The 14,560-nt window shown below is 44.9% G+C and overlaps 1 protein-coding gene across 2 annotated transcripts in view; it reads left to right on the forward strand.

Moving 5' to 3' along the window:
• Positions 1-14,560, forward strand: part of LYRM4 (LYR motif containing 4) — a 200,704-nt gene that overhangs the window by 37,284 nt on the left and 148,860 nt on the right. The window contains exon 2 of one of the 2 annotated variants that reach the window (XM_006141241.2): positions 9,617-9,737. The exons of the other annotated variant lie outside the window; for it this stretch is intronic. Coding sequence (XP_006141303.1) covers positions 9,617-9,737 — 121 coding nt within the window. The remainder of the gene's footprint in view (positions 1-9,616; positions 9,738-14,560) is intronic. 2 annotated transcript variants of the gene reach the window in all.

Below are 14,560 nucleotides of genomic sequence, written 5' to 3' on the forward strand. Positions count from 1 at the left end.
TGCCCAAGATCCCGAGAGGAGAATGGAGGAGAAGGGATTGCAGCGTGGCCATCCCCCCTGGGGGGTGATTTCTCACTTTCTATCTCTATGTCTCTCTCTGTCTGGCGAGCGCATGCGCCCTATAGCAAAAACCTCTCCCCCCCCCAAAAAAAAAGAAAGCACTTTCCTGTGAGAAATAGTCACACTGCAGTCCCTTCTCCCTTCAGTTTTAGCTGCTTAAAGTTCTTTATTGTCCTTCTGGAAAGTAGTTTTCTCTGACCTTGAAGCTTGAGATTTTACAAGTAAATATCTTGGCATTGTCCTCTAGTTGTTAAATCTCAACGAGTCTTCTCAATTTTTCATAATCACTTCTGGGACATTTTCTTCTTCCATTATAACTTTAATTACCTTTGCAGTTCAGTTTGTTCACACTTATTATTCATAGGTTATCTACCTTAGCCTTACTCTGAAGGTCAATTTTTTTCTTGGTATTTCTCTTCAACTTACGTAATTTTTCCACGTTTTACATTTGAATTTCTTCTCCTCTAGTCTGTTTTCTGTAACTCAGTGTTAAATTTTACTTCTTTCGGCCACATACTCTACATATATATGTATCTCTAGCGTTGCAATCTTGGTTTTGTGTCTTACTCTTGCATGTCTTACACGTGGGAAAGCGTAATCTAATTTCTATACTATTGATATTCTAATTTACTTTAAAACTCAAATTATTGAGGCACAGTTCATACACTGTGGCATGCATCCATTTTGAGTAGAGCTCAGTGTTTTCATAAGCAGGTTTGTGGAAGCACCACCCGACTCAAAGGAAGAGCCATTGCATTCCCCCATGCCCCAAGCCCCTTTGTACTCTTTGAATGCCTTCTGTTACCTATCTCATCTCTTTCTGTGTAGATTTTTTATCCCTCCAGCCCCTAAGGTGCTGGCCTTGTTCTCCACTGTATAACCGGCAGCTGCTGTAGTACTTACATGACAGGCATCTGGTATGTGTTTCTTGAATGAATGCTAATTGTGAATTTCGTAATCCCTGCCTTTCAGCAGTGACTTCAGTTTCAGTGCCACAAACCCTTTTTCATCCATCTTTTTTGTTACGGTTTTTAATTCTTTGTCGTGTTTTTCTTATTGATATTTTTCTGTTTTGAGAGGTTTTTGCTATAGGGTGTGTGCACTCTGCAGAAAGACAAAGACAGAGAGACAGAAAGTGACAAATCTCCCCCCCCAGGGGGGTTGGCCACACCACAATCCCTTCTCCATTCTCCTCTCGGGATCTTGGGCACACATGCACACGCGACCAGCGTGAGTTTAAGCCACCGGGTCTGGGACTCGAAACTCATTCAACTACATGGAAGTCCAGCAACGTAGCCATTGCACTAACTGCTGGTCCCGATATTTTTCTTGAATATCTCTTTGATATCGCCTATGGTATTTTGGTGAGTTCATTTATTCAGCAAATACTTTTGAGTTCTTTCTCTGTTTTAGTCACTGTAGAAGCAGAGTGAGGAAGAAGGGTAAAAGTCCCTACTGTGTGAGGCTTACATTCTGGTCACACATATTAAGAAGGAAGCTGGGTTAGGAGGGTAAAACTCAATGCTCTATAAGGCTAACTCACAACAGAGGGCTCTGGGTTTGTACCCAGAGTACAAACTGGGGCTGGACTGCCACAGCAAGACCCAGTTGGAGGTGGTGCTGTCTCTCTCTCTCTCTCCCCCTCTCTCCCTCTCTCTGTCTCTCTCAGAAGAAATAATAAAATAATTAAACTTAAAAATTAAACTCGCACCGGCACATGTGCATGCATACCCAAGATCCCATGAGGAGAATGGAGGAGAAGGGATTGCAGTGTGGCCATCTCCCCCAGGGGGGGTGATTTCTCACTTTCTCACTCTCTGACGACCTTACGTGCCCTATAGCAAAAATCTATAAAAAAAAAAAAAAAAAAGAAGGAGAAAAAGAGAAGAGGATGCTTTCTGCTCTAGTCTCTGTTCCTGACTCTCTTATCTACTCAGAGTCCATTTGACCTTTAAGTGGTCCTTGAGCTTTCTCTTTGAAGGTGTTCCAACCAGTTTTATCACATGCCATGCACATACATACACACCATACTCCCAAGGCTATTGCATTAGTCCAGAGAGAAGAGTCTGAGTCAGGACCAAGGGGTTGGAAAAGTAGGAGATGATTTCAGAAGGAAAAGAGTAAGATCTTTTGATCGATTTTACGTAGGGAGGCACAAGGAAGGAGGGAATTCAGGATGAATCACCAACTGTCTGACTTGGGAGTTTGGCTGCATCGAGATGTTTCTCCCTGTGGAGGGAAAGGCTGGCCACTAGGGGCAAAGGGAAAGGGAGATAATGGCTGCAGGTTTCCTTGTGTTCACTGGAAGAATCTGTGTTTTCGTTTCGTATGTTTGTTTTGTCCAAAAGACAAGTAATACACATTGGACCTCAGAAAAGAAGCCCCAGCTCAAGAGATGCCAGCAGCCAGTGGCACGTACCAGAGAGGTGAAACCTTGAATACAGACACGAGATTATTATTAAAAAGAAAAATCTATATCCAGGCCCTAGAGAATACAAAATACAGAAAGCAAATACATGTGCAGATAAGGAGACTAGGAAGGAATAGCAAGTAGATCTGAAGACTAGAAGAGACCAGCTGCCTGTGGAACCCTCCATCACTAAAGCAAACAGGTATGTCAGAAAAAGATTGCAAACACTATTACTTATCTCCTTGTGAAAATTTTTATTTTTATTATTTTATTTTACTTTATTTTATTTATTTATTTATTTATTTTTGCTATAGGGCATACATGCTAGCCAGAGAGGCAGAAAGAGAGAAATCACTTCCCAGGGGAATGGCCATGCTGCAATCCCTTCTCCTCCATTTTCCTCTTCCACTCACACACATGCACCCAGCATATTTCAGCGCTCCAGTTCTGGGACTCAAACCACAGTCAGCCACATGGGAGTCCAGGTCCTTAACCACTGCACCATGTACTGGTCCAGATCAGTTACTTTTTTTTTTTTTTAATGTGCTACAGGTGACTTGTGTTTACTCAGGAGAGAGAGGGAATGTGAAAAAGCATCTCCATGGGGGATGACCACTATCCCTTCTCTCTTTTTTTTTTTTAATATTTTTTTGGAGAGATTTTTGCTATAGGGCACGTGCGTTCGCCAGACAGAGAGAGACAGAGAGACAGAAAGTGAGAAATCACTTCCCAGGGAGGATGGCCACGCCGCAATCCCTTCTCCTCCATTCTCCTCTCGGGATCTTGGGCATGCACGCACATGCGCCTGGCGTGAGTTTTAAGCCACCGCGTCCGGGACGCGAACCGCAGTCAACTACATGGGAGTCCAGCAACATAGCCATTACACTAACTGCTGGTCCCATTATCCCTTCTCTTTCATTTCTCCCTCCTTCCAGGATTTTGGGCATATATGCACATGCTTGGCGTATTTTTTAAGCTGCCAGGTCCAGAACTTGAATTGCACCGTCAGCTGTGTGAGATCCACCCACCTTAACCACACCACCGGCTGGCTCATAATAACTTTTAAACTACCTAAAAGTGGTGGTCCATGTATGTACTAAGCGCCTTTAAATAGTAAGACTCGATGGATCTTGATTCTTGACCTCCAGAAGAAAGCAGGCAGAGGTCCTAGAGGCAAGCAACATGACATAGTCAGATGCCATGGCCTCAGAGTGTATAAGGACAAGCTGGTGATCTGGAAGCAGCAGCAGGGTCCGGGAACACACCAGCATCAAGGGATATTGATGAGTGCTAGAACTAAGCAGCTTCTCATGGGAGAGAATACGAGATCTCAGAAGCATCAGGTCCTCGGTGCCACAGCCAAAGAACTGAGTGCAGCACACAGGGAGAGCAGAAGAACAGGCAGGTTTATTTAGCAAGAGTACACTCCAGAGGGTCAGGAGCAAGGTGGAGCAAGACAGCTCAAGAGCACGCACCTTCCTCCAAGTTTGGAGCTTTTTTATGTCTGAGCTTTTCGTCTTGTGTGGCTCAGCCGACCACTTCCTGGTGGTCATGCCCTAGTCTTAAGCCTCTGTTGCTCAATCCCTTACTGTGCACATTTGCTCCATTCATCCCATAATAATAAGTACATGTATGAGATGCAACCCATATGCATGACTGCTAACGATCTATCTCTATGGTCAGGGCAACTTGAGATCACAGATGGTGTTTACTGTGTAGCCGGCAAGAGGCAAGGATTTCCCTTAGTGTGGCCTTGTGGTCACATTCTCCAGTTTGAGCTGGGATAGGAGTCAGCCACTCAAGGCCCTTTCTGTTAGTCAAGCCAGGCCTTATGCAAGGAGTCATTCAACTCCCCGTGAGTGAAGGGAAGGCTTTATGCAATGGCAGGCCTTCTGAGCTGTTATCCCTCTCACTAGCTAGCTATCTTGTCTGCCTCGCTTCTTAATGACTGTAAAGGAGTAAGTTCTGGGGGATAGGGCTTATTTCAGTTAGGGCAGAGAGGTGGGTGACCTGTAATTACAAGCAGTTGAGTATTCTTTTTCTTTCTTTTTTTTTTTTTTTTTTTTTTGAGAGTTTTTTGCTATAGGGCGCGTGTGCGCACCCGAGAGACAGAAAGACAGAGAGACAGAAAGTGAGAAATCACCCCCCAGGGGGGATGGCCACGCTGCAATCCCATCTCCTCCATTCTCCTCTCAGGATCTTGGGCATGCATGCACATGCGCCCGGTGTGAGTTTAAGCCACTGGGTCCAAGACTCGAACCATGGTCGACTACATGGGAATCCAGTGACATGGCCATTATGCTAACTGCTGGTCCCAGTTACTGGGATTCTTGACGTGGAGTGACAGACAGGTATTTACAGTGTAGATAAGCAGAGAAAAGCAGGATTTAGATGCCGGTGAATGACAGAAATGAGAGGCATCACTTGAACTGGTTTTCAGATTGCATTTTGGATGCTAGGGCTGATGTGAACCTCCAAGTGCTGGAGGTCTGTGATTACCAACTGCATTTGGCCACCTTGGTTCTGGGAGGGGAGAGAAAAGCAAGACCTTGAGGACTAATGAGTTTTCATTACTGCCTGCTGTGTTGCTTTGCGTTTGGAAAATCTGCAAGACTGGAGGAATCTCAGGAGTTTCATACTTGCAATGGTGAAAGGACAATCAGAAGAACCTGTGGCCCCTTGAGGTCCGATGGTCGACTAAAGGGCAAAGTCTGGCTGGAGAAGGAAAGCCAAATGGAAAAAAGAAGCACTGAGAAACCACCAGGCCGCAGGGGGTGGGGAGAGAGCAGTTCATGTGAGCAGCTTTGCCTTGGTGCTTCTGTGAGGGAGTCCGCTTCCTCATCCTCGGTTCTGTTGCCCTTTCTGTGCTAATTTTTCATGCCTGGGATGAGCAGTTGGTGTCATGGCTATGTTACTGGACTCCCATGTAGTCAACCGGACCCCATGACTTAAACCCACACCGGACGTATGTGCGTGCGTGCCCAAGATCCCGAGAGGAGAATGGAGGAGAAGGGGTTGCAGCATGGCCATCCCACCTGGGGGATGATTTCTTGCTTTCTGTCTTCTGTCTCTCTGTCTTTCTGGCCAGGGGGGCATGTGCCCCATAGCAAAAAAAAAAAAAAAAGGAAAAAAATGTTCATACCTTACTTTAACCGGCATCTCACTCCTATTTAGGATCATCCTAACGCAAAACATCATGTAGCAACTGGCTGTCATTTTGATTGAAACATCTGCACATTTTATTTTGGAATATATTTGCTCAGTGATACAGTCAAGAGGCTGATAGCCAGAAAGTGTAAGGATAAATGAATTACCTTGGTAATGGGCGAAAAAAAAGACAGAGTTCAGATTGACGTAATTAATGGTTAGCCCCTCTTGCCCAAAATCTGATGATTCAACCAGATGATTGCCTTCACAAGATCCTGATCACTTGAAATAAGAATTCATACAACTGAGCACTAAACTGTTAATGCAGTAGTTAATCTTTTGGTTCTGAGCAAAGAATTCATTTCAAAGATCCATCCAGAATTTGAACCTTCACTCCTGAATATTACTTTGGCCACATTTAATACCAAATCCAGAGCTTCACTTATTTTTTTGTTTTTAAGTTTTTGCTATAGGGGCACATATGCTTGCCAGAGAGAGAGCGAGAGAGAGAGAGAGAGAAAAAGTGAGAAATTACCCCCATGGGGGATAGCCACACCACAATCTCTTCTTCATTTCCATTCTTCTCTTGGGATTTTGGCCACACACACGCACACACACATTCAATGTGTTTTTCAAGCCGCCATGTCTGAGACTTTAACAGTATATCAGCCATGGGGGATCCAGCTGCCTAAACCAGCTCACCATCAGCTGGCCCTAAAGCTTCTTTTTTTTTTTTTAGAGAAGAGCTTGGAAAAATTGGGGAGACAAACAAGAATATGTAACAGAATATTCTGAATGCTGGACCTTGAGCTCAACTGATATAAATTTATGTTGAGTGTCTTAAGCTATTTTCTGATTTCCTTAATCTTTGGGAGAAATTATGTCTTAACATGCTAAATAATACTCCTGGGCCAACCCAAGGCCTGGTGATTAAGGGAACGCGACCCTACATGGCCGACAGCGTGATCCAATTCCCAGAGCCAGCAGCATGAAGCACACACCAGGCAGGTGTGCATGCATGCCCAAAGTCTCATATAGAATGAAATATAAGAGTCTTATTATTTTTCCCTTCTCTTTTCCCATCACCACCAAAAAAGAAACTGCTTTGGAAGAGTATGTGGGTATGAGGAAGATTGATACTGTGTTGTATAATCATTATTCTGTGCAAGAACGTAACCCTGAAATTATTCTTAGCTTACCTAGCTGTAATCTGAAATCTTATTAGATTAGCAACTGCACGTGAGGAGAATCTGTATCTAATACAGTCTATTAACAAAATCCTCAGCTATTCCTTCACAGGTGAATGCACCCCAATTAAGCTAGCTACTTGCTGCTATTCTGTGGATTCCATTTCCAGTCATTGCACTCCTAAGACTGTCACTGAGCATCTCTATAAATACTTGAGCTGGTTCATTCAGGTTAAGATCGAGGTCTTTGCAGTCCTTACATCCTGAAAGTGTTAAGTTCCTACACACTTCCTCTCTCTTTTATGGTTTCTAATGTGAAGAGATTTAGTTTTACCCTTGCTTTCAAATGCAAATAGACCTGACATTTGGATTTTTAATGTAAAATTTCTTTTTACTTTAGCAAAGTTTATCTAGAACAAAATTCGTCCTCACTAAAGTAGTATTTCCCAGTAAGCTATGAATCTTTTTTTTTTTTTTTTTGGAGAGGTTTTTGCTATAGGGCACGTGCACTCACCAGACAGAGAGAGACATAGAGACAGAAAGTGAGAAATCACCCCCAGGGGGGATGGTCACGCCGCAATCCCTTCTCCTCCATTCTCCTCTCGGAATCTTGGGCACGCACGCACACATGCCCTGCGTGAGTTCTAAGCCACCAGGTCCGGGACGCGAACTGCGGTCGACTACATGGAAGTCCAGCGACATAGCCATTACGCTAACTACTGGTTCCCAGTTATGAATCTTCTACTACATACATCCCAACTCCCAAGCAAATCAATATTCCCCCTTCTCTCATTTCTTTTTCTCCTCTATTTCTGTTTTATTGCTAAATGTTGCCAAGAGTGCTTCATGGATTTTTTCTTTGTAATTTTTTTCCAAGTTCTTCCTTCATGATAATGAAAAAGAGAGAGAGAGAGAAAGACAAGCACCCTTAAGAGAGTCTCGTGTCACAGCTCCCCCCTGCCTTTTCTCAGCCAGCCGGGATAATGGGCATAAGTCTGGTTCATACAGGTCAGCTGGGGAACTGAACTCACAGTCTTCCATACGGATCCAGCATCACTTGAGCAGCATACTCCTACTGCCTCACTGAGCCAGCCCCATAGAGATTCAGAGATCATTAGAGAAAAGTGTCTAACAGGTCTAACATGGGCTGGTTCTTCTTGGGAGCTGTTCTTCTAGTCTGGAGTAGATCTGACGGGTGTGGAGGTTAAGATTGTGGCCATCCAGGTGTAGGAGTACCTCTGGTTAAGAACTCCCAGGTCATCTGTTGGGCTAGTTACCAGACCACTCCACCCTTACACACATATTCCCTCTGTATGCATACCTGGATGTAACGTTGATGGGACGGACAAAGGTGAGACCATGACTTGAACAGAGAAGAATACTAGTTGCATCAGATATAACTAAGAAAAAGTAGCTTTCGTTCTTTGAGTCTTTTTATGTTCTAAGCTTTGTGCCACATTTCAAGCACATGTTATAAAGCCTGATCCTCTCAGTAGCACTAAGCAGCGTATCACATTTTTGAGAGATGAGGAAACATGACATGTTAAGAAACATGCCCAAGTACACGCAAACAGTAAGAGCTAGAGTAAAGTTACAAACCCAAGCCCGGGGACCAGCAGATGGCATAATGGTTACATTCTAGCCTCCCATGTAGTCAACAGCAGTTCGAGTCCTGGACCCAGCAACCTAAAACTCACGCTGGATACATGTGTGTGTGTGCTCAAAATCCTAAGAGGAGAAAGTGGGGGAAAAGGATTGCAATGTGGTCATCCCCCCTGGGGAGTGATTTCTCGCTTTCTATCTCTCTGTTGCCGTCTGTCTCTCCGGCAAGTGCACATGCCCTATAGAAAAAATCTCTCTTAAAAAACATACACACACACACAAACAAGCCTGTGTGATTCGAAGGCCAGGGTTTTGAACTACTGTCCTGGTGCCACAAGTCATCTCTGTCTGGTTGGGGGTATGGACAGGGGCTATGTTTGTACAGACATATGCACTTTCAAGATGGAAAATCACGTTGGCATAACTCACGGCTTTGACTGTGGCAGGACCTTGATGTGGACTGCAGCCTTATATTTACTGCTACCGAAGGGACAGTGAGAGTCAAAAGATGGGACAGGGAGGGCTGGCTCTATAACTCAGCCATAAGGCGCCTGCACAGAGACCCAGCTCCCGCATGGCCAAGTGGTTCAAATCCTAGCCCCAGTGGCTTGAAAAACATGCTGGGTACATATGCATTCGGGATATTGATAAAAATAGGTAAGTGTCCTCCACTTACCAGGATTCTGGCGTGACCATGCCCTGTTGTGGGTACTTTCTTTCCCTCTTTCTCACTCTCTTTCTGCCCATGCAGACACCTGGAATAAAATTAAATCTAGATAAAGAATGATGGGACAGGAATTAGTCCCTACCGCGCTCTTGGAGCAGGCACATGTGACGCGTCATTTGGCCTCTGAATTCTTGATTTGTGTCTGTACAGTGAAGGCTCAGTGGTCCCTGTTAACGGAGAGAAGGGGAGGCGATGAACTGCAAAGAACCAGTAATCTAAGCATTTTGGTAGCAGTTTGCTATTTGTGTGTGACTTATTCAAGACAGATTTATTTTCCTAAATCTGTTTGCTTAGTTATCCCAGAAGAGTAATGGATTGGCTCATCCCGCGAGCAAAGATCAGAGTGAGTTATCCACAGGAGAATATTAAACAGTTAATTCTGAAGGAAAGGTTCTTAAATTCCTTTAAAAGCATAGCTTCAGATATGCTGACACCTTTGTGTTTTTTTTTCTTTTCTTTTTTTTTCCCTCTGAATTTGTTTAGAACGTATGCTGTCAGGAGGATAAGAGATGCCTTCAGAGAAAATAAAAATGTAAAGGATCCTGTAGAAATTCAAGCCCTAGTGAGTAAAGCCAAAAGAGACCTTGAAATAATTCGCCGACAGGTAAGACGGCTCAGTGATGTACTGGTTTTTGCTAAGCGCTTTCAGCTCTTGACAGCTCTCACCTGATTGGACATCAGTGCTTTTGGTGTTGTGATTTATACCGCAGGATCAGGGAGCTGTGACTTTTACTAATTCAGACTTAGAAGGATGGACTCTCATGTTACCAGATTCAAGGAGAACCTAGAGAAAAAAACTTTCACTTTCCAGAACTTCCCATGTATGCATCCTCCTGGGAGCTGAAGTCTTACCGTTTTTACTAAACGCTGGTGTTTTTAAGTATAAGAAGCTTCAGTAACATGTTTTTTATCCTCTCAGTCTTTGTAAAATGAGCTGCGTATGTATGCATGGACATACACTAGCGTATAAATATATCCTCCTTCCCTTAGCATTTTGAAGTCACAATTCCAGATAAACAGAATGGTGTTCTTTTCATGACGACGCGTCATGAGTGACGAACCTGAATTACGTCCCCGCGTGGATGTCACTTCCACGTCCGTGTGCGCTGATGGTGTCAGTGCAGCTGCTGGTGCTGACATCACGAACGGCCCTGGGATTATGTACTCGTGCCGGGGATCCTCTTGATTCGTGCTTGCTTTCTCCTCCCCCTTCTGAGCTGGCGTGGTGCATTTGCAGGAGCGTGGTCTCCTGGCTGGTGTGATACGTCCATCTTCTGCCAAAGTAATTAGGGCGTCAAAGGCTATAAGTAACCTTCTGTTGAATGTTTTCACACCCTCAAAAAAATTGCCCTTTTCACTGTTTTCCTTTGATTTAACAACAATCACATCATATAAGCCCCTTTCTGCTTCCATTTTTTCTTCTCTCTCATTTGCAGTAAATTTGCTTATTAAAGTGTGGAAGGAAAACCCTTTACCATTGTTACTAAGTTCTGCCACGGTGTTTGTTTGTTTTTTATTTTAATTTTTTTTTTGAGAGGTTTTTGCTATAGGGCATGTGCATTTGCCAGAAAGACAGAGAGAGACAGAGAGATAGAAAGAGAGAAATCCCCACCTCCCACCCCCCGCCGGGGGGATGGCCACACCGCAATCCCTTCTCCTCCATTCTCCTCTCTGGATCTTGGGCACGCATGCACACGTGCCCAGCATGAGTCCACGCCACTGCGTCTGGGAGTTGAACCGCGATCGACTACATGGGAGTCCAGTGACATAGCCATTACGCTAACTGCTGGTCCCCTGACACAGTGTTTTGAAAAGGCATCTTAAGCATTGTCAGGAGAAGGCAGTGTGGCTACCATTATAACAGGCTACAGTCCTTCCCGAGCCTTGCCTTCTTCCTGCCTGACTCTAAACAGAATTCAAAAAAGAATTCAGGAACTATAGTATATATTTTATGTCAAGTGTAAAAGCCCTATTACATTGTCTATATAATGGAGGAATCTCCTCTAGAATAAGATTTTGGATTCTAACCCTCCCTGAGTTCTACAGTTACCTACAGTCAAGTAACTGTGACTAGGACACTCAGAAGGCCTAGGACATGGTCTTTATCTAAAATCATAGAACAGTAATAGGGTAGTCACAAGAGAACTGATCTGCACATTCGCATGTACTTGGAGAGCAGCAGATGAGTGAGTCACCATTCTGAAAATTCTAGAATGATGGCATTTTCCAGTCCGCAGCAGTTGAATTTTATGGGCTCCCATAGTAGTGGAACTTAGGAAAGCGAGCAGCCTGAGTCGTTATTTTCAAACTCAGAAAGACTCAGTTTTTTGGCACTGTCTCCGTGTAGAAGCTGGCAAGCCTCTCCAAAACAGACTGGTTTTATCTTTTGTGTAAAGTTGTTCAGAGTCTAAGCTGCTTAGAAAGGGGTGGGGGCCACCATTTCTGCTGTTGTATCTAATTATGTATCACTTCTTAGTTTGAACTGCTGAAACTACCTTTTAGAAAAACACAGACTGTGGCATCCCCAGTGAATCCACATGCAAGCAGCTTCAAACCTCACAGGAGCGGTTGGTCAGTTCACAGTGCAAAGGCGCCCTCCCCAGGACAACATGGAGATTGCACCTTCCTGACGGGGGATACATGCTCCTCTGGTGAGGACTGGGGCTCCCATAGTAACTGCCCAGAACAGCATGCTGGCACCTCACAGAGCCCTGGCAGGTGAAGGCATTTCATCCCCTCATAGAACTAGATAGCCAAGTATCTGTCAGCAACTGGAAAGTTTCTGCTCACTGCCCTCTCATTTCTAGAAGCTTCCTGAATGCAGGTATAACGTTTACCATAGCTAAAGTTTGAAATGTGTTGGACACCCAAGTCAGCTGGCTCCAAGCCCGTGTAAGTTGACCTTGGAGTAACGACCTCAGATGAGATAGCAGATCTGTATCCTTCCACACTGTCCTCTTCTCTGGCCACTGCCTGCCAACTCGCTTCCCATGTGCTCCCGTGGCCTGTTCTCCACACACCACGACAATAATCACCTTTAAGAGGAGAAATCAGTGCCATCCTTGTAGCACAGTAGTTAAAGGTGCCAGATCCCACATGGCTGGCCACAGTTTAAATGCTGGCTCCTGTGACTTGGAAAACACACCAGACACATTTGTACGCATGCCTAAAATGCTGAGAGGATAGAGAAATGGAAGAAAACGGATTGCAATGTGATCACTCTCTCTCTCTTTCTCTCTCCCTCTCTCTCTCGTAAGTGTACGTGCCCTCTGGTAATTATAAAAGTAAAAAGGAGGAATCAGATCAATCCAGTACCCTGGACAATACCTTCCAGAGCCTCATGGCCCCGCTTGGTGAACTATGAAATCTTTTCTGTTTTTAGAGATTTTTGCTGTAGGGCATGTGCTCTTGCCGAAGAGACAGAGAGGTGGAGAGAAAGTGAGCAATCATTGCACAGGGGAGAGGGCCACATTACAGTCCCCTCTCCTTCATTCTCCTCTCCGGATTTTGAGCTGGCACGCACGTGCACCCAGTGTGAGTCTCACGCTGCTAGGTCCAAGACTCAAACCGTGGTTGGCCATGTACAACTCCAGCTCCTTAACCACCATACTAGCTGGCCCCGACTCCTGAAGTCTTACGTGAGACTCTCAGAAGCCCTCGCTGCTGCAGTCTCCCTCACTCATACTTTCCCCATTACCTTCCTGCTGCCTCTGGTACATACCCAGCTTGTTCGCTCCTTGAGCTTTTGCGCCCTTTCCCTGCAGTAATCCATCCCCAGACTTTCCCCATAGCCTTTTTCCCCTGTCACCAGGCCTGTACTCAGATTGCACCTTCACAAAGGGGCTTCCCTGACCACAGTGTCTAAAGCAGCCTTCTTCCTCCTACCCTGTGTTAGCTTTCCTCACATCACTTCTCAGTAGCTAAAATAACATTACTTGTTGCCTTCTATTTTCTCCCTCCTCTGAGACAATAGGGGCCATGAGGACAGAGAACTCGCAGGTCACAGTCCCCGCTGCCCGGTGGGAAAGCTGAGCCACCCCGCCTGTTCTCCAATCCTGACTCAGCCTATGGCTACCTGACCTTAAGCAAGACGGCTTCCCTCTCAGTGCCTAATGTAAAATGCAGAGACAAACAGGCCTACTTGGTGCCTCGTGGTAAGGTTCAAATAAGTTAATATATGTAAAGCCCGGGAATGATTTCTGGCTCATAGTAAGCATTATGCAAGTGCATGCTATGATTATTATTATACATGGTATCTAGAACAACCCTGCAGAGCAGTGACTCTTAGTATTTATTAACTAAATGAATATATGAAGGATTTTCCCCGAGATGGTACACCTCAGGTCAAGGAGGCTAGGCCAAAATCTTGATGTCTTGGTAGCCACCCAGAACCTCTCTCCTGAAGGAATGAACCATGAAACCAAAATGGAAATCCGATGAGGATCTTGACATTGCCCCTCATGAGATGTGATCTTTCACATCAGGTCCTTCCTCTACTTGAGCAAGATCTACCCACCCGGGTATGAATAAATCTCAGCTTCCTATTTCCATAAATTCAGAGCCCCACAGACACCTTCCCAGCTGCAGACTTGCACATGGTCAAGGTGGCATTCTAAGAGAATCCTCCCATCTCAGCCCTGTAGCCTGCTCACCGACTTTCTAGTCATTCTTCAAAGTATGGCTTCTTCAGTCTCTTCAATCAGCCATGGTGCTACCGATACCACTGCGAGCCTGGTAAGATACTGCAGTGTCTAAAGAAGTCACTGGCCTCCCACATAGTCAAACGTGGTTCAAGTCTCAGATCCGGCAGCTTGAAACTCATGCCGGCACGTGTGCATGCATGCCTGTCTAAAATCCTGAGAAGAGACTGGAGGAGCAGGGATTGCAACGTGGCCGCCCCACAGGGGGTGATTTCTCACTTTCTGTCTCTCCAGAGAGCGCCCATGCCCTATAGCAAAAATCTCTTCCAAAAAACAAAGTCTCTGAATTGGGTGGAGAAACCAAGATCTGGAGATGAACTCAGTTTTAATTCCTTAGAGCAAACTCCAAAATTCAAGGACTTGAGCTCCTGAGTCAGTAGAAACTGAAGGCCAAAGATTAAAAAGTCACCCTCCTATTCCCAAGATACTTAAGGACTACATCCACCCAGCTCCCCCTCTTTGTAGAGGTCATTTCGTCTTCCTTTACCACAATGTGCAAATATTCAGTCTTTGTTGTGGCAACCCTGAAGGATTCTAGACAACATCAGCATTTCTTAATAGCCTCACACAGCTTCTAACAATTACTCTCATATCAGGAAGCGGCAGGTTGTTTTTCTTTCACGAGGAGCAAGTCAGCATCCTTTTGTTTATTCTCCCTGACTATGGCCCACCCGTTGAAGGCCAGACATGCCCTTGGTTTTTCCTTAACATTCTTGGACCAGATCTT

This window comes from Tupaia chinensis, unplaced genomic scaffold, assembly GCF_000334495.1.
Source record: "Tupaia chinensis unplaced genomic scaffold, TupChi_1.0 Scaffold000048_1, whole genome shotgun sequence".
Lineage (NCBI taxonomy): Eukaryota > Metazoa > Chordata > Mammalia > Scandentia > Tupaiidae > Tupaia > Tupaia belangeri.